Below are 22,139 nucleotides of genomic sequence, written 5' to 3'. Positions count from 1 at the left end.
TTTTCACATGCAGTTAACATGTCAACATCAGTCATGAGGCAAAGACAAGTGCTAGAAGCATTTTTACATGCAATTGACATGTCAACATCATTCATGAGGCAAAGACAACTGCTAGAAGCATTTTCACATGCAATTAACATGTCAACATCAGTCATGAGGCAACAACAACTGCTGGAAGCATTTTCACATGCAAATGACATGTCAGCATCAGTCATGAGGCAAAGACAACTGCTGGAAGCATTTTCACATGCAGTTAACATGTCAACATCAGTCATGAGGCAAAGACATCTGCTAGAAGCATTTTCACATGCAATTAACATGTCAGCATCAGTCATGAGGCAAAGACAACTGCTAGAAGCATTTTCACTTGCAGTTAACATGTCAACATCAGTCATGAGGCAGACATCTGCTAGAAGCATTTTCACATGCAATTAACATGTCAGCATCAGTCATGAGGCAAAGACAACTGCTGGAAGCATTTTCACATGCAGTTAACATGTCAACATCAGTCATGAGGCAAAGACAACTGCTGGAAGCATTTTCACATGCAATTGACACGTCAACATCAGTCATGAGGCAAAGACATCTGCTAGAAGCATTTTCACATGCAATTAACATGTCAGCATCAGTCATGAGGCAAAGACAACTGCTGGAAGCATTTTCACATGCAGTTAACATGTCAACATCAGTCATGAGGCAAAGACAAGTGCTAGAAGCATTTTTACATGCAATTGACATGTCAACATCATTCATGAGGCAAAGACAACTGCTAGAAGCATTTTCACATGCAATTAACATGTCAACATCAGTCATGAGGCAACGACAACTGCTGGAAGCATTTTCACATGCAATTGACATGTCAACATCAGTCATGAGGTAACGACAACTGCTGGAAGCATTTTCACATGCAATTGACATATCAACATCAGTCATGAGGCAACGACAACTGCTGGAAGCATTTTCACATGCAATTAACATGTCAACATCAGTCATGAGGCAAAGACATCTGCTAGAAGCATTTTCACATGCAATTGACATGTCAGCATCAGTCATGAGGCAAAGACAACTGCTGGAAGCATTTTCACATGCAGTTAACATGTCAACATCAGTCATGAGGCAAAGACATCCGCTAGAAGCATTTTCACATGCAGTTAACATGTCAACATCAGTCATGAGGCAAAGACATCCGCTAGAAGCATTTTCACATGCAATTAACATGTCAGCATCAGTCATGAGGCAAAGACAACTGCTGGAAGCATTTTCACATGCAATTGACATATCAACATCAGTCATGAGGCAACGACAACTGCTGGAAGCATTTTCACATGCAGTTAACATGTCAACATCAGTCATGAGGCAAAGACATCCGCTAGAAGCATTTTCACATGCAATTAACATGTCAGCATCAGTCATGAGGCAAAGACAACTGCTGGAAGCATTTTCACATGCAATTGATATGTCAACATCAGTCATGAGGCAAAGACATCTGCTAGAAGCATTTTCACATGTAATTAACATGTCAGCATCATTCATGAGGCAACGACAACTGCTGGAAGCATTTTCACATGCATTTCACATGTCAACATCAGTCATGAGGTAACGACAACTGCTGGAAGCATTTTCACATGCAATTGACATGTCAACATCAGTCATGAGGCAAAGACAACTGCTGGAAGCATTTTCACATGCAGTTAACATGTCAACATCAGTCATGAGGCAAAGACAACTGCTAGAAGCATTTTCACATGCAGTTGATATGTCAACATCAGTCATGAGGCAAAGACAACTGCTGCAAGCATTTTCACATGCAATTGACATGTCAACATCAGTCATGAGGCAAAGACATCTGCTAGAAGCATTTTCACATGCAATTAACATGTCAGCATCAGTCATGAGGCAACGACAACTGCTGGAAGCATTTTCACATGCAGTTAACATGTCAACATCAGTCATGAGGCAAAGACAACTGCTAGAAGCATTTTCACATGCAGTTGATATGTCAACATCAGTCATGAGGCAATGACAACTGCTGGAAGCATTTTCACATGCAATTGACATGTCAACATCAGTCATGAGGTAACGACAACTGCTGGAAGCATTTTCACATGCAATTGACATGTCAACATCAGTCATGAGGCAAAGACATCTGCTAGAAGCATTTTCACGTGCAATTAACATGTCAACATCAGTCATGAGGTAACGACAACTGCTGGAAGCATTTTCACATGCAATTGACATGTCAACATCAGTCATGAGGCAAAGACAACTGCTGGAAGCATTTTCACATGCAGTTGATATGTCAACATCAGTCATGAGGCAAAGACATCTGCTAGAAGCATTTTCACATGCAATTGACATGTCAACGTCAGTCATGTGGCAACGACAACTGCTGGAAGCATTTTCACATGCAGTTGACATGTCAACATCAGTTATGAGGCAAAGACATCTGCTAGAAGCATTTTCACATGCAGTTGACATGTCAACATCAGTTATGAGGCAAAGACATCTGCTAGAAGCATTTTCACATGCAATTGACATGTCAGCATCAGTCATGAGGCAAAGACAACTGCTGGAAGCATTTTCACATGCAGTTAACATGTCAACATCAGTCATGAGGCAAAGACAAGTGCTAGAAGCATTTTTACATGCAATTGACATGTCAACATCATTCATGAGGCAAAGACAACTGCTGGAAGCATTTTCACATGCAATTAACATGTCAACATCAGTCATTAGGCAACAGCAACTGCTGGAAGCATTTTCACATGCAGTTAACATGTCAACATCATTCATGAGGCAAAGACAACTGCTAGAAGCATTTTTACATGCAATTGACATGTCAACATCATTCATGAGGCAAAGACAACTGCTGGAAGCATTTTCACATGCAATTAACATGTCAACATCAGTCATGAGGCAACGACAACTGCTGGAAGCATTTTTACATGTAGTTGACATGTCAGCATCAGTCATGAGGAAACAACAACTGCTAGAAGCATTTTCACATGCAATTGATATGTCAACATCAGTCATGAGGCAACGACAACTGCTGGAAGCATTTTCACATGCAATTGACATGTCAACGTCAGTCATGTGGCAACGACAACTGCTGGAAGCATTTTCACATGCAGTTAACATGTCAACATCATTCATGAGGCAAAGACAACTGCTGGAAGCATTTTCACATGCAAATGACATGTCAACATCAGTCACGAGGCAACGACAACTGCTGGAAGCATTTTCACATGCAATTGATATGTCAACATCAGCCATGAGGCAACGACAACTGCTGGATGCATTTTCACATGCAATTCACGTCAACATCAGTCATTAGGCAACGACAACTGCTGGAAGCATTTTCACATGCAATTGACATGTCAACATCAGTCATGAGGCAAAGACAACTGCTGGAAGCGTTTTCACATGCAATTAACATGTCAGCATCAGTCATGAGGCAAAGACAACTGCTAGAAGCATTTTCACATGCAATTAACATGTCAACATCAGTCACGAGGTAACGACAACTGCTGGAAGCATTTTCTGCAATAAAATACACATCATTATTACACGATTCATGGTGGAACATTTCTTCATTTGAAGAAAATAATGATTTTAATAATCTGGATTAAAAAAAATGTGGTAAAGGGAGCTGTAGCTCTTTTCACATAGTTTATCGTGGAACACAATTTGCCAGTCAGTGAGAGACTTCAGGGAGCTCAAGTCAATTAGGCAGTTAAGGACATCAATGAAGATTTTCACTGTACAAAATATATTGATGGAAGTACTAAAATAGTTAAAGTATTTTTATTCATATTTCTGCTTTTGATTCTGAGATAAAACTTGAAAATTGCCAGGGATGAAGCTTACATTCTTTTTTGATAGTTTTAGAATGTTCTGTATCATTTAATACTATGAAATTACTAATAGAATTGTCCAGCGTGTGCTGACAACTGTATAAGTAGATAGTGAACTTTTAGAAAGGTATACAGTAACATAAAATTAAATTGACTTAACTTCAGAGTCAGGCAAGAGATTAAAGTTGGGGTGTTGGGTTAGAGAGAGAAATAAGTTTTTTGTTATGAGGCAGCAGAAATATGAATTTTATATGGTGTAGGAATTCATTGAGAATGTCAGAATTGAAACATACAAATTCTTTGCCCAGACTTTGGTTTTGTATTTATTGCATACCCCATCCCCATCTTTTGGCAATTTTAACATAATTCCTTTTAAAACATTTTTGGTTAAGGCATGTCACTACTTTCAGCCCTTCCCCTAGAGGCCCTGATAATAAATTCAGAAGTTTTATAACAGTGTTGTAGACAAAGATAAATTTTATGAAATAAAATACATGACTATTTTTTTATTAATCATACACAGAAATGTTTCTAAAATTAGATACAGTGGTCGAGCATCAATTGGAATACATGATTCCCAAATTTTAAGTAGACTATTATTGAATATTTCAAGTGGTAAAAGTAGTTCTAGACTGGGTATATGATATGGAAATTTTGTGTGTGGTATGGAAATATAAATTGAAAAACAGTATTGAATGCCAATCAAGCATTTAAGATTCAGTTGGTTTTGTAGTTAATATATACATAACTGGTATGTACGAATTTAAGTTTAAGTGAATCTATTGACCATGCAATTAAAATGTTTCAGCTTACTATTTTTTGAGTAGCGCCTTATTCTTGGGCAACACTTGTTTAGGCCAGTTTGTATTGGAATCTTGGTTATAGAGGGGTCCATTTTGGTCAGTTGGCAGAGGGGTTTGGGGTTACCAAGGGGTCACTGTAGGCCAGTCTTCAAAGGAATCTAGGTCATTTTAGCCCAGTCTTTAGAAGAGTAAGAGTTAAAGAGAGGACAGCATGGGTACATTACACAGTACTTGTTACTGTCATACCGGATTAGGCCAATATTAACATAAAGTTTGTGTTTATACTTAGTTTTCAATTATCCATGATAAATATGTCAAAATTTAACAGTTCTGTAATTCTGTTTCAGTCATGGTTGTCACACGAGTTGGAAATCTTGGTAAGCATAAGGGAATGTAAATATCACTTAGAGAGCCTGCTTAAGGACAGGAAGACTATAGCTGAGCAGATAAAAGATCTGAAAGCAAAATTAGAGGATGGACCACCTCTGAAGGTATGTCATATTTTATAGCTCAACTACTGTTAAATGTTTTATTTTTGGGCCCGTAATTCAGGGGTCCATAATAATCACCTTTTAACATCCACTTGTACTTCTTGTAACCACAAAAGTTCTGTAGCCATTGCACATTATTGGGATGCCGTTTAATAAATGAAATGCTTATTACATATAGATGTGCCTTTTATGGGTTTTGTTCCATCCACACCATAAAAGGACAGAGAGGCCCATGTCAGTCCGCTTTGTATGTCTACATGGGATTTTGCTTATAATTAGCAGAACTCACAAACCTTTCAACATATTCTGATGCAGTCTGATGTGAAAATTGTTTCATAGATCTGGGTGTGCTTTTTATTGGTTTTGTCTCATCTATTCCATTTTGGACATAGTTCTGGTCCATATTGATAAGCTTCTTATCTTTACATGGGGATGTTGGTTGTGTTGAGGTGTCAAATTCAAGCAGTTCACATCTTCATTTGCAAGAGTCATTGCCCCAGAATGTCCATTTAACTTTCGTTTCCTAGCACAAGTTCCTTTTATGTCTTAAGGAACAAACTGTAGTTAGTGGGAGCCTTTTGGGCCTTAAGAAACAAATTAAATTTGTTGGGACCCTTTAGGGTCTTTTGGAGTAAATTGTACTTAGTCAAACCTTTTGCCTTGCATTAACCGTTAATAGCTCTAGTTTTTATGGGTATTAATTAGTATGACATTCTAATTCAGTGGATGAATACTTTGTTTTGTGGAAGCGATGCACTGTTGTTTTGTGGACAGAAGGATTATTGTGTGTTTGCGGTGATATTAAGTTTGTGCTGTTTATTCACCATTATATCCACAAAATTAATATGAAGAATTTTGAACTACACGTATTTGAACAATATGGAGTGTTTATGCAGTTTCATGGCATGAGCAATGTAACTGAAAATAAAGGAGAAAGTTGTTAAAGGCATCAGTAGGTTACTTTAGCAACTCTGTCATTTACGTTGTTTCTAATTTTATATTTTTATTTGGGTATGTATTCTCAAAACTTAAATTTGTGAGTATTCAGCTGAAGTTGAAGTTCACAGATTACAGATGTTTCTATTTTCATGTTTTATTCATTATGAACATAGAGAATTTTTTAATTGAACATTAAGGGTCTTCCTTACTTTGGCATCTCTCTACCACTGTGCTTAGTTTCACTGAACATTAAGGGTCTTCCTTACTTTGTTGTCTCTCTACCACTGTGCTTAGTTTCATTGAACATTATGGGTCTTCCCTACTTTGGTGTCTCTCTACCACTGCTTAGTTTCATTGAACATTATGGGTCTTCCCTACTTTGGCGTCTCTCTTCCACTGTGCTTATTGAACATTAATGGTCTTCCGTACTTTGGTTTTTCTCTACCACTGTGCTTAGTTTCATTGAACATTAAGGGTCTTCCTTACTTTGGTGTCTCTCTTCCACTGTGCTTAGTTTCATTGAACATTAAGGGTCTTCCTTACTTTGGCATCTCTCTACCACTGTGCTTAGTTTCATTGAACATTATGGGTCTTCCCTACTTTGGTGTCTCTCTTCCACTGTGCTTCGTTTCATTGAACATTTTGGGTCTTCCCTACTTTGGTGTCTCTCTACCACTGTGCTTAGTTTCATTGAACATTAAGGGTCTTCCTTACTTTGGTGTCTCTCTACCACTGTGCTTAGTTTCATTGAACATTAAGGGTCTTCCTTACTTTGGCATCTCTCTACCACTGTGCTTACTGTCATTGAACATTAAGGGTCTTCCTTACATTGGCATCTCTCTACCACTGTGCTTAGCTTCATTGAACATTATGGGTCTTCCTTACTTTGGTGTCTCTCTACCACTGTGCTTAGTTTCATTGAACATTAAGGGTCTTCCTTACTTTGTTGTCTCTCTACCACTGTGCTTAGTTTCATTGAACATTATGGGTCTTCCCTACTTTGGTGTGTCTCTTCCACTGTGCTTAGTTTCATTGAACATTAAGGGTCTTCCTTACTTTGGTGTCTCTCTTCCACTGTGCTTAGTTTCATTGAACATTAAGGGTCTTCCTTACTTTGGCATCTCTCTACCACTGTGCTTAGTTTCACTGAACATTATGGGTCTTCCGTACTTTGGTGTCTCTCTACCACTGTGCTTAGTTTCATTGAACATTAAGGGTCTTCCTTACTTTGGCATCTCTCTACCACTGTGCTTAGTTTCATTGAACATTATGGGTCTTCCTTACTTTGGTGTCTCTCTTCCACTGTGCTTAGTTTCATTGAACATTAAGGGTCTTCCTTACTTTGGCATCTCTCTACCACTGTGCTTAGTTTCATTGAACATTATAGGTCTTCCCTACTTTTGGTGTCTCTCTTCCACTGTGCTTCGTTTCATTGAACATTATGGGTCTTCCCTACTTTGGCGTCTCTCTACCACTGTGCTTAGTTTCATTGAACATTATGGGTCTTCCCTACTTTGGTGTCTCTCTACCACTGTGCTTAGTTTCATTGAACATTTTGGGTCTTCCCTACTTTGGTGTCTCTCTTCCACTGTGCTTTGTTTCATTGAACATTATGAGTCTTCCTTACATTGCCATCTCTCTTCCACTGTGCTTAGTTTCATTGAACATTAAGGGTCTTCCTTACTTTGGCATCTCTCTACCACTGTGCTTAGTTTCATTGAACATTATGGGTCTTCCTTACATTGGCATCTCTCTACCACTGTGCTTAGTTTCATTGAACATTATGGGTCTTCCCTACTTTTGGTGTCTCTCTTCCACTGTGCTTCGTTTCATTGAACATTATGGGTCTTCCCTACCTTGGCGTCTCTCTACCACTGTGCTTAGTTTCATTGAACATTATGGGTCTTCCCTACTTTGGTGTCTCTTTACCACTGTGCTTAGTTTCATTGAACATTTTGGGTCTTCCCTACTTTGGTGTCTCTCTTCCACTGTGCTTCGTTTCATTGAACATTATGGGTCTTCCTTACATTGCCATCTCTCTTCCACTGTGCTTAGTTTCATTGAACATTATGAGTCTTCCCTATACTGGCTTCTCTCTACCACTGTGCTTCGTTTCATTGAACGTTATGGGTCTTCCTTACATTGCCATCTCTCTACCACTGTGCTTAGTTTCATTGAACATTATGGGTCTTCCCTACTTTGGCGTCTCTCTACCACTGTGCTTAGTTTCTTTGAACATTATGGGTCTTCCCGACTTTGGTGTCTCTCTACCATTGTGCTTAGTTTCATTGAACATTATGGGTCTTCCCTACTTTGGTGTCTCTCTACCACTGTGCTTAGTTTCATTAAACATTATGGGTCTTCCTTACATTGCTTAGTTTCTGTAGTTAAATTTCATTTTGATTTTGACTCGTAGGCTATGCCCTTATTGTGTTTGTTTGCATTTTCTAGCAGTTTATAAGTGTTTTGTCATCCTTTGAGTAGGTGACTTATGTGCTAACATTTCACAATTCGTCTATTTATTAGGCTTCTTGAAGCAGGTGTCTGAGTATATGGCTTAATTTTTTGAGAATTGACGTGGCAGCTTTTCTTTATCTGGAAGGGTTTTACTAAAACATTTTTTTGCTACTATTTTCTTGCCTAATGTAAGATAATAATGTCCATAAAAGCTTTGTAATCATAATATTTAAAGGTCGTCATGTTTATTAATTTCAGCGTTTTGAGATTAATCTGTGTCATGTTAACAATTTGTCAAGTCAGCATTTTGATGGGTCGGTCCTATCCAGAATGCAAGATAGTGGTTGCCAGTAATTACTCAAGTCTGTTTTTTATTGATTTGCTCTTGTACATACAAGAGAGTGGAAAATGTGGCCAGTAATAAGTTCTTATACTGGGTACAAGATAGATGTGGCCAGTAGTGCAGACCTGCCAACCCTTACGATTTTGCTATAAGTCTAAAAATATTGACCCTTAAAATACAGACTTATGGAAGTAAAGGAAAAAATATGGAAATATGATTGTTGTGGTAAAATACAGATAATTGGGGGGTGCTCACCAGTTATTATGTACTTTTGAGATAGTCATGTATGTAAGGTGAAATTGTTTACATTTAAAACATGCACAGAGGATATTGGTATACCTCTCTCCTACATTAATGTGGATGATATTTCTTTGGATATTGTATTTTTGGAAATTGTACATATCTAAGCACACTGCTAACTAAAATGACTGCTCCCTTGTGCTAAAAAGTCAGTCTAAATTAGTCTAAAGTACACTATCCATGGCAGCTATTAAAATAGGGAAAATGAATTTTGCCAGACTAGACAATACCAGCTTCTGAAAGTACAATGAATGAATTACCAAATATATAAAATGTAAAAAAAGTGATTGGCTCTTTTTTATACAATTTACCTCTGAAGTTCAGGAAGTGAAAATGACCAAGTAGAGCTAGCACTTTTTTGAAAGGTGCACATTTGAAGTAAGGCCAAGCTGTATACTCTATAACCCATAGTACACCCATCAATCATACACCACAATAAAGGGAATTAAAGGTTCTTTGAATTATACCTAAGATATGCAAGGTCTTTTTTAAATAGCCAGTATAACCAGTGAGGAAAGCCGGGGAAAATTCTTTTTCTTTAAAATTCTAACCCTTTGCAAAATGCAAAACTGTAGAGTGCCACCTTGGCTTGTCCCTGTTTGATTTGGATCTGGGTTTCATATTGGCTTCAGTGGAATTCGCAGAAAACCAGAATAACTTTGCAATAGTACCTCAGATGCTTTAAACTGCATATATTTTTCCATGCAAAGCATCTTCATGATCAAACTATTTAGAATTTTTTTATATGGCATCCATCTACCAATACAACATGTATTGGTAGATGGATGCCATATAAAAAAGATAATAGAAAAACACAATCCTCTTAAAAAAGTTTTAATACTCAGTACAGAAGAATAAAAAGGAATATTCAGATTTGTCTGGATAGAAGCTGGAAGGGACAAAATAACATTTGTTAGACATTATGTGTCAATTTGAGTATGGTGCATGGTGGGAGATATGATTGCCATGTGAAATTAAATTTTTTTCTCAAGAATTACATCAAGTTGAGAGTTAGCAACAAGCAAGTGAGCTACATTGGGTTTGGAACTGCAGTTTGTGCAGCTGTATTAGAGGTAAATAAAGTGTATGAAACTTTTCAGAGAACATATTGTTTACAGTCGTTACATCAGTTTGGAATAATGAACTTTCTAAATACACGTTTTCCAACTTGACACTAGCATTACATGCTGTTTTATTACACTCTCCTGAAAACTGGTCATACTTACAGAAAAGAAAATCTGCTGCCTTACTGAGATGATCTTATTAGGGTTTGCAGGTCTGGTAATGGCTCAAATCAGTATTTTGTTGAATTGGTCTTATACTGGATACAAGATAGTGGTGGTTGGTAATGACTCAAGTCAGTATTTTGTTGAGTCTGTCTTACACAGGATACAAGATAGTGGTGGTTGGTAATGACTCAAGTCAGTATTTTGTTGAGTCTGTCCTACACAGGATCCAAGATGGTGGTTGGTAATAACTCAAGTCAGTATTTTGTTGAGTCTGTCTTACACAGGATACAAGACAGTGGTGGTTGATAATGACTCAAGTCAGTATTTTGTTGAGTCTGTCTTATACTGGATACAAGATAGTGGTAGTTGGTAATGATTCAGGTCAGTATTTTGTTGAGTCTGCCTTACACAGGATACAAGATAGTGGTGGTTGGTAATGACTCCAGTTAGTATTTTGTTGAATCTGTCTTACACAGGATCCAAGATAGTGGTGGTTGGTAATGATTCAAGTCAGTATTTTGTTGAGTCTGTCTTATGTAGGATACAAGATAGTGGTGGTTGGTAATGACTCGTCAGTATTTTGTTGAATCTGTCTTACACAGGATACAAGATAGTGGTGGTTGGTAATGACTCGTCAGTATTTTGTTGAATCTGTCTTATACTGGATACAAGATATTGGTGGTTGGTAATGACTCAAGTCAGTATTTTGTTGAGTCTGTCTTATACAGGATACAATATAGTGCAAAATGGTGGACAGAAATAACTTTTTGTACTGGATACAAGATGGTGGTAGCCAGTAATGATTAAAATCACTGTTTTGCTGGGTTGGTCTTGTACTGAATACAAGATAGTGTTGACCAGTAATGACTCAATTCAGTATTTCGTTGAGTCATTCTTATACTGGATACATGACAGTGGTGGACAGTAATGACTCAGTTCAGTAATTTGTTGATGTGGTCTTATACTAGGTATAAAATAGTGGAAATTGTAGCCAGTGATGACTCAGGTTGGTATTTTGACAGTGGAAATGGTGGCCAGTAATGACCCAGTAGATTCATAAAGGCCATAATGAAGACTTTTGGTATTCTGTTTTTTAATTTACATACTTGGAATAATTTTTAAAATTTTGTTTGAAGAAACTAGCATGGATGGATGACTGTGGAGGAAAACATGAGACTAGTTTTGAGCACCAGGAGATAGAAAATCAGATCAAGACTTTGGAGCAGGAATTGGAATTTAGGTAAATATCTCATTGGAGGTCATTGGATTTTGTATGTACTTTTATGTCATGTAATTATTATGCATCAGCTCTCTGTTGTAGGCTCTGATAAAGAGTGCATTACACCATGGTCTCTGACCCAAAAACCATTTGAATAGCAGATGCTACTGGCATGGAAATAAATATCACTGAACAGCAGAAATTAAATGAGATCGGTTATCCATAATGAAGGAGTTGTCATATTCAATCTATGAACCTTAAAATCCTAAGATACACAGTAAAGGCATTCAAATGCGACCTTGTCTTTATGATGGAAAATTTTTGACTTTTCTACAAGCAGTAGGCTACGATGTTACCTACCAGCAGTGATGTCAGACAATCAGACTTGGATTTCTCTGCCCCAGATCTCTTTTCCCTCTTATATCAAAGTTTTCCCCTAATACACAACCTGAAGGTCATTCTGAAAAATTCCTCAAAATAGAATGCATCAGTTGATGTAAAGGCAAGTTCCATAATCCACCACCAGTTACTATAGGTAATTGGAAACACTAATGGACTGCATAGCTGTCTCAAGGTATGATTAACATTATAATTATATTTTCTCAAAGTTATTCTTAGTTCTTACCTGTGATAGATAAATCTGCATCAAACAAGTATCATCCCACAGATCTTTTCCCCTTTTGGGGACTTTTGATGAGTGATTGGGAAATAGGCTTGGGCTCATTGTGGGGGAAAAGTTGGATTAGTTGTCAGGGTTCCCGCATGTGTGAGGCATTCTGGAAGAGGTCGCAGATTTGAGAATTGCTTTTCCATGTCTTGAAATTGTATGGAAATATTTAAAAATGACTAAAATGTCATAAATGTTTGTTATTACAACTGTATGTTCTATATCTAATAGAATCCAATTCTTCTCCAATTATGGTGTCATACCTCCCATCTTACTTTTGAGCAACAAGGCATTGATGAAATGAGCAGTGAATCAGTGCAAGCAGTTTAAAGCCAACAAAATGCATGTACTATAGTTATTTTAATATAAGCTTCCTCGTAATAAACACCCCTCCCCCATTTTGTTTCCACAGAGAAGGAAACTCCTACCTTATTTAGGCTTTCAGATCTGTATATATCCATTATTGTATGTCCAGAAAATTAAGATAGTACCTCAGTAATCCAACGACGTAGAAAAATTAAAACGTAATTTATGAATATATTTAGTCAAATAGTGATGTATGGTTTTTAAAAAAAATCAACCTGGACCCCAGTAACAGAAAATTTTTTTAACAAATTTGAAACGATTCCACTTCAGAGACATTACAGATATCCGGTTCACATAACTGGTAATTTGCCGGTTTGTTGCTGAGGTCTGAGTTTATTATTAGACTGTCTTTTGTAGGATTTTAAGAATTGTGGATTAGATTCGTCCAATAGACTTTTATTTTCAAAGTCAGCTCGATATCCGTATCTTTCCTTACATGGAAGATATGAAAATCTATCTTGCATCACAAGAAGCCAAAATGGCGGTGGCAAAGCGTAGCCGCTAACCAGATGGCCTAGCAAACTTTAAACATTGCTAGATCAAGTGATACATGCATGAAATTGATTTGAAAATTACGTATTTTCTCAGAAATTGTGAGTTGTAAAATCGTTATGTCTTTAATCTGCTGAAAGACAAGATAAAACTACGTTGTTGATGAAATGTGATCTGGTGCTTGCGATTTGCTTTGCTAGTCGCATGAGTACTATACATATATCTAACAACCCACCTTTTCATATAAAAAAATATTAAATTCATATAATGGTTGTAATAAAAATACAAAAACGAAAGAACACAAAGTTCTCCATATTTATATGTTCCAAGAACAACTTTTGGAGTATTGTTTTATCACATGACCACCACGTTGACATGTGATCTCTGCTTGATAAATCAGACTGGCCAGATTGCTGGTTTTTATAAAATGTATCTGACTTTCATTTAATATAATTGAATTTCCATACAACAACATTATAAAGGAGTTTGTTATTGATATCACATGAATATTGGACTTCCAATGTCTTCATTTGAGATTTATGAAGTCATGTGACTAGTAATGCAAATGGCAAGTACTGGATCAGGTTTTATCTATGCTGTAGTTTTGTCTTGTTTGACTGCGGATTAACGATGTAATGATTATAATACTTGCCATTTCTGAGAAAATAATGGTGAAAATAAAGGTTAATTCGTCGGATTCAATTTATGCGATGGTTGTCTGAGAGTTATGCGTTGGTATGTCACTGTCTTAAGAATGTATATGTGTAGTTTTTCAGTCTTCTTGCGATTCTGAAGCGATAAAAGATGCTTGCAAAAAGTCAAATCGAGCGGAGGGTTGTGGTCACGCTTGCACTCCTTGTGTTCATTTATATTACTGATAAGGTGATTTCATGTCAGAGATTTCGCCGTACTTTATTGATAAGACATCAGACTCTTGTGCTTGAACCTGTAACCCAGAAAATCCTATTTATTATGTATCTGTTAGAATCATACAAATAACTACATTTTATAAAAGATGGAAATTTATACCTTTAAAAAATTATGCATCTTAATCAAAGTTTCCAATTTCACAAAGTTGTCCCACACATACAAAATCGTCTGCTGCCCAACATGTCAGCTTGCCACTCGAATGGGATTCTCAAAACTTTTCCTAGCCGGTTTCTGAATTCTTTAGTATTTTTTCCCATAAACAGTACATTGTAAACACATTAAACCCTATTCATCGTTGTTTCTCTTCCACATAATAGCTCATTTTTTTAATAAAATATTGAATTTTACTACTGTTTTTACAAAATAGGTTTAGTTGGCATAATATTGCTTGCCATTTATTGACATTGTCACATTGAATTTTGTAAAACTAGCTATAAACGGGATCAAATTACTACTGACAAGCAGTCCAAAGTAATGTATTTCATTTCTATATTTCGATGGATAAACATTACATCTTTTCAAAGCTGCGCAGAATTGGCTGACATATCATGATTCATGAAAACATGGTGGTGGTATCCCGTGCATCCAAAATTAATATTATTTTGAGCAGAATATTGTAATTGCCTCTTTTCAAATGATAAGCATTACATTATTTTATTTTCATCAATCAGTCAAATTTGTTATGCATTTTACTTCAGTATTTGAGATGGAGACCTTAGGATGTGCAGAAATGCCCGACAGCACTGTAACAGTCTTTGTTTGGGGACTGGTTTAACGAATTAAAAGAAGACAAGTTGTATATTCATAAAATTCAGTCCATGTTTATACAACAGTATATAATTTTGAAGGTCTTTTGTCAAAATTTAAATCAACCCTTTTGAAAATGTTTTTTAAATGATGGATTTTTAACCAGATCATCTTAAGGAGATTAGGTTGTTTGAAAAATTTTGTTTGGTATGTTATTGGCACAGATAAATTCAGGGTTAAACTCTTTTTGTTACATGGCAAGAGTCTAGTTATTTGCATTTATTTTTCTTTTCATACTGTTATAGGAAATGTTACTTTCTATGAGATGCATATATATATATATATATATATATATATATATATATATATATATATATATATATATATATATTGCTAAAGAATTCTTTAGAATTCAAGGTTTGAAAGGAAACAAAACATAATTTATGTTCATTATGTTGTTCTCACTTAGCAACATAATGTAGCAAAATAAAGTTAGAATTTTTATTCTGTACATTGAAATGACTTTTCATGCTAATTTATAGGAATATAATCAAACCTGTTTTGTGTGATACATTTTGTGGTTTTGTAAATGATGATCTTTTCTGACTGTTGTTTTTTGGAGAGTCTTGAAAGAGAAACATCTTTAGATTTAGAAAATGCATGTTTTATAATCTAAATTGATGTTTAGTTCCATTCAGTAATGGCCATATGTGAACCTTGATAAAAGTAATTTCAACCCGGAAAAAACCTGGAAATTTATCTTCAGAAAAGCGTGGGAACCATGTATTGGTGATGAACTTACATTCTGCATTGTTTTTAATTTAGAAATATCCAGATATCTGACCTGCAGCAGAAGATTATTGATGCGGAACAAGGTAAGAAAGGATACCTGTTTCACAAGCATCTACAAGAAACAAAGCAATTAAAATTTTGCTAAATTTAATTTGCTTTTATAGTAAATGCTAGTTATTATTGTAACTTCAAGTTAAATCTAGCAAAATAAATAGCTTGTGCAATCGGATAATTTCAGCAAATATCAGAATTAGTTTATCTGAATAACATCAGTATCATAATACCTGATATGAGTGACTGTCATTTATTACCAAAATAAATTGTGCATATATGAGTTTTCCTGTATAAATTCACTGATGTGAGGAACCACCTGACAAATGCATCCATTAGCAACCAGTTTGAAGTAAATGTTATTTTTGCACTGATAAGAACAACCAAATCATAAAACTAGATATACCATGTCATAAAACTAGATATACCATGTCGTAAAACCAGATATAGGTACCGTATACCTTTGTTAATCCTTTGTAACTATGATCACCAGTATAGTCAGCAGGTTGATTACAGATTGTTTAGAAATGAGTTGTGTCACAGTCAGCTAAAACCCAATTTTGATTTAATATTACATTTTCAAAGGAAGCAATATTAGATGCACATAGTCAGTTCAGAGGCTTGGATTGTTTACTTGGCTGTTGTCAGGCTTGATAATTGTCTGGATAGATCAAGAAGGCAGATTCAGGATGTGCTTGAAAATACTGTAAGAGTTACTACCCTTTTCAGTCTATCTATTTAGTGTAAAATGCAGAACCCTAACTGTGGACCACAGAAGTGAAAATCAATAGCAGAGTTTGGTGGTCTTTGCAATTAAGAAGACCATAATTTAAAGCTTTGGAAAAGGTTCCTGATGGCCATTCTGGAACATTCTCATCCTAGGTTGTTAAACCAATGCACTATGCTGACAATGTCATAATGGCAAATATTCATACCAGTTTATTCACTGTAGTGAGTCTGGTATTGTATTAAATTGTTTGTCTTTGGAGTAATAATATTATAATCATCATTGGTAAATAATGTCTTCTCTTAACTTATTTGCGATTTCTGGATGATTTAATTCTGTAGTTATTGCAAAGGTGTGTATTGTTTGTCACTTTACAGTGATCTGAGAATTCTGCATCTTTGCAGAAATTTCAGTTTCAATGTCTCTGTCTTTGTTTCTGCATTCCAGATTTTCATCTGTGTGATTGCTTATTTAGCTTATGGATCCAGGGTACTAGCACACCATTTAGAATGCATTTTAATCTTTGCCCATAAAATGTACACTATACTAGTCTGAAAACTTAGTTCTGCTGGTGTGATATATGATTGGTCATTTATGGCATCAAAGATTCACTATTATTAGTTTTAATTGGAAAACATTGATTGTTCTGTTCAGTTTTGAAAAATGATGATTGAAATGGGCATGTAACCTGTGTAACACACATTATGGCATGTTTTTACACACATATAAATATTTTGGCTGTGAGAGAAGTATGTTCCAGCTCCCTGTGTAGATGGTGAAGAGGAATGTAGATAGATTAAAAATATGTTACAATGTTGCAGAATTAGTTGAAATCAGGAGTCCTTGCCAATGGGAATGACTAGAAAATAAAGTGAGCTATAATATATTGTAGTTTTGACTGGTATTTTGGTGGACGTTGGGTACTAATATTACTATTCTTAAGACAAGTTGATAGTGTGAAATAGGGGAATGCATTTCTATGAACTGACACAATAAATATGTTAAAGGCCAATGAAAAACATTCTTTAGAGTAGAGTCTACATTTGTTGGGATTTTTCTTGCAGTCTATAATATCTTTCTCCTTATCTGGGACTGACTTAATTGAGATGGTAGCATACTGATATTTAATTAAGAGATCAAAGTGAGCATTAAATATTCATTAATATCTAAAGATTTGTATGTCCATTTGTGGAAAGAGAATCGTATGGAAAGCTATAAGGAAACATTATTTTATTTAGATCAAAATGCTCAGAATTCCTTTTCCCAAAATGGGAACCCCCAGGACGATCTGCTGGGGCATTGTCTTGGATCCCATTGGCAGAATCCATACCCTCCAGTCTGCTTTCACCACTTTCTTTTACACTCACTTCACTACATAAGCGATGTTTGTTGTTATTAAACTTGCACTGCACCCAAAAGTGCAAAATCATGCCTTTAAGTTTCCTTTTTTGTAGATTTTGATGATTTTTAATGATAGATATTTGAAACAGAAATGTAAATACTATTAAACTTCATAATAATAATAATACAACTTTTGCTATAATTCTTCTTGACATTTGATGCATAATATAAAACAAACCTGAAATCATTCTAAAGTCTAAAATTTGTTACAGTTTACAAAGTAGAAGTGAATTTTTAGATATTTGTTGGATGGAATATTGGATAAAACAAATATTGTTAGCACTGGACCTGGATACATTCACTTCGTCATAATTTGTGTCTGAATAATTTGGGCTAAACAAGTTAAATTTGTTGCTTATTTCCTTTCACATCATCATACTCAAGCATGTGACTTTCTGACATTATTATCAAGCATGTGAATTGCATGTGACTTTCTGACACTATTACCAAGCATGTGAATTGCATGTGACTTTCTGACATCATACTCAAGCATGTGAATTGCATGTGACTTTCTGACATAATCATACTCAGACATGTGAATTGCATGTGACTTTCTGACATCATCATACTCAAACATGTGAATTGCATGTGACTTTCTGACATCATCATTCACAAGCATGTGAATTGCATGTGACTTTCTGACATCATCATTCACAAGCATGTGAATTGCATGTGACTTTCTGACATCATCATACTCAGACATGTGAATTGCATGTGACTTTCTGACATCATCATACTCAAGCATGTGAATTGCATGTGCCTTTCTAACATCATCATACTTAAACGTGAATTGCATGTGACTTTCTGACATCATTCACAAGCATGTGAATTGCATGTGACTTTCTGACATCATCATTCACAAGCATGTGAATTGCATGTGACTTTCTGACATCATCATACTCAAGCATGTGAATTGCATGTGACTTTCTGACATCATCATACTCAAACATGTGAATTGCATGTGACTTTCTGACATCATCATTCACAGACATGTGAATTACATGTGACTTTCTGACATCATACTCAAGCATGTGAATTGCATGTGACTTTCTGACATCATCATTCACAAGCATGTGAATTGCATGTGACTTTCTGACATCATCATACTCAAGCATGTGAATTGCATGTAACTTTCTGACATTATCATACTCAAGCATGTGAATTTCATGTGACTTTCTGACATAATCATACTCAAGCATGTGAATTGCATGTGACTTTCTGACATCATCATACTCAAGCATGTGAATTGCATGTTACTTTCTGACATCATCATCCACAAGCATGTGAATTGCATGTGACTTTCTGACATCATCATTCACAAGCATGTGAATTGCATGTGACTTTCTGACATCATCATACTCAAACATGTAAATTGCATGTGACTTTCTGACATCATCATTCACATGCAAGTGAATTGCATGTGACTTTCTGACATCATCATACTCAAGCATGTGAATTGCATGTGACTTTCTGACATCATCATACTCAAGCATGTGAATTGCATGTGACTTTCTGACATCATCATTCACAAGCATGTGAATTGCATGTGACTTTCTGACATCATCATACTCAAGCATGTGAATTGCATGTGACTTTCTGACATCATCATTCACAAGCATGTGAATTGCATGTGACTTTCTGACATCATCATTCACAAGCATGTGAATTCCATGTGACTTTCTGACATCATCATTCACAAGCATGTGAATTGCATGTGACTTTCTGACATCATCATACTCAAGCATGTGAATTGCATGTGACTTTCTGACATCATCATACTCAAGCATGTGAATTGCATGTGACTTTCTGACATCATCATTCACAAGCATGTGAATTGCATGTGACTTTCCGACATCATACTCAAGCATGTGAATTGCATGTGACTTTCTGACATCATCATTCACATGCATGTGAATTGCATGTGACTTTCTGACATCATACTCAAGCATGTGAATTGCATGTGACTTTCTGACATCATCATTCACGAGCATGTGAATTGCATGTGACTTTCTGACATCATCATTCACAAGCATGTGAATTGTATGTGACTTTCCGACATCATCATACTCAAACATGTGAATTGCATGTGACTTTCTGACATCATCATTCACAAGCATGTGAATTGCATGTGACTTTCTGATATCATCATACTCAAGCATGTGAATTGCATGTGACTTTCTGACATCATCATACTCAAGCATGTGAATTGCATGTGACTTTCTGACATCATCATTCACAAGCATGTGAATTGCATGTGACTTTCTGACATCATCATACTCAAGCATGTGAATTGCATGTGACTTTCTGACATCATCATTCACAAGCATGTGAATTGCATGTGACTTTCTGACATCATCATACTCAAGCATGTGAATTGCATGTGACTTTCTGACATCATACTCAAGCATGAGAATTGCATGTGACTTTCTGACATCATCATTCACATGCATGTGAATTGCATGTGACTTTCTGACATCATCATAATCAAGCATGTGAATTGCATGTGACTTTCTGACATCATCATACTCAAGCATGAGAATTGCATGTGACTTTCTGACATCATCTTCAAGTATGATAATTGCACATTCATTGATAATATAAATAAACTTTTTCTATGAGATATATATATACAGAGAAGAGATCATGTTTTGGAAAAGGTTGACCCTGGCATGGATTTCACCAACATAATTTAAATCTAGATTTAACCAAAGTCGAGATTCCAGCTATCTGATTGACTTCAGTTTAAATTTGAATTAAAATTGATCATTCAAACATTTTGTAGCCACAGACCTTGAAATTGGTAATTGTATAAAATCTGCATTTCAATGTATTGCATTTGCATGCTGTTTGCATTATATTTGCATTCCACAGGGCTGAGAATTTTACTCAAATCTGCAGATTAAACGGTTGAAGAGTAATTTCAGGACTGGGGGAATCTGCAAAAAATTTAAGAGAAATTTCTGGATGGGGGGAGGTAGAGAGACTGAGTCTTTGACAGAAATAGAGACTGTTAATGAATTAGATTAGTTCTGCAAAATTTTCCTTGACAAAAAGACATAAATATCCTAGTAGTATGATTAACCAATCAACAGGTGTGAAAGTTAAGCTTGACTTAGACAAACTATATTTTTTAAATGTTTGCTTAGTTTAAGAATAAAATTGGTAACAGAAAAAAAAAACCTAAATCATCAGAGGCTAATGGGTATTTTGGTTTCCCCCCCCCCCCCCAAGGAAATAAGAGTGAAGGATATTGATAAGGTGTGTAGAATAAATCCTTATTTAAATGGTCAGAGCATTGTGTTGGGTTGAGCACTGGTGAAAATGAATCCATGACATTTAGACTTGGTGACACTTTTGTGAAATGTGATTTATCAGGACAGCCAATGTATGATCTGTTTGAAAAGCAAACTAATTATGGCATCTGTGGTTGAAGATCATGTCTGATCAACTGAACATGTGACAATTTTAAAGCAGAAATTCTCAGACTACAGCATTGACAAGCGAAAGTTGAATTACGTGAGAGATGAACCTGATGCAGTTTGGCAAATCAGTACCAGCACTTCTAAAACTGACACAACTTAAACATAATGAAACTAACTTTATACTTTTGTAAATAATGTCATAGCTAACAAACATGTACTTTGACGGAGAAAGAAAACTATTATATTTATATGATTATTACTATCAGCTTTTTACCTCATTTTTCTTATTGTTGACAGCCCAGATGATTTCCATTAATGTTCACATTGCATCTATGATGTCATCATTTTTTAGTTCAGCTGGTCGTAGACCAGACGAGCTTATAGGATAATCTGTTGTCTGTCCATTATTTGTCATCTGTCCATCTATTAGCACAAGTTTGTTATCATTGTTTCTCCCATGACTGCTATTCCCATGAACTTTACACTCAAACACATTCATTTCATGGTCTAGTCTGACCCAAATGAAAATGTTACTTCTTGGACATCCATTATGGCTGCAGCAGCAGCAAGCTTTAAAATCTTGGTATCACTAGACTTGTGATGTCTGGTTGGTACTACATGAAATTGGTGCAATCTGACATCCATTATGGCTGTCACAGCAGCAAGCTTTAAAATCTTGGTATCACTAGACTTGTGATGTCTGGGTGGCGTAATCTGACATAATATGGCCACCACAGCAGTTATCTTGAAAATAATGTTATACTACTATATGGATGGTCATATCAGCATGAAAATCTGGTTATTGTGACTCCTGCTTGAATGGGCTTCTAAACATTTGGTTTTCACGGAAAAACTTCTTACGATGTCTAGTTGGTCCAAAATGAAATGGTTTCCAGACTGATGTCCAAA

General features: G+C 35.9%; 1 protein-coding gene across 2 annotated transcripts in view; it reads left to right on the top strand.

Annotated features, from left to right (window-relative positions):
• Window positions 1–22,139, top strand: part of LOC149796386 (chromosome-associated kinesin KIF4A-like) — a 130,833-nt gene that overhangs the window by 73,501 nt on the left and 35,193 nt on the right. Inside the window, exons 20-23 of one of the 2 annotated variants that reach the window (XM_089961064.1) lie at window positions 5,005–5,148; window positions 11,553–11,656; window positions 15,663–15,712; window positions 20,591–20,608. In XM_089961064.1, the coding sequence (XP_089817190.1) occupies window positions 5,005–5,148; window positions 11,553–11,656; window positions 15,663–15,712; window positions 20,591–20,608 (316 nt within the window). The remainder of the gene's footprint in view (window positions 1–5,004; window positions 5,149–11,552; window positions 11,657–15,662; window positions 15,713–20,590; window positions 20,609–22,139) is intronic. The other variant, XM_089961065.1, reaches the window with a different exon arrangement.

Source organism: Sinohyriopsis cumingii, chromosome 6, assembly GCF_028554795.1.
Source record: "Sinohyriopsis cumingii isolate HCF-2022 chromosome 6, ASM2855479v2, whole genome shotgun sequence".
Lineage (NCBI taxonomy): Eukaryota > Metazoa > Mollusca > Bivalvia > Unionida > Unionidae > Sinohyriopsis > Sinohyriopsis cumingii.
Note: the sequence above shows the minus strand (reverse complement) of the source record. Positions and strands in the feature narration are given on the sequence as shown.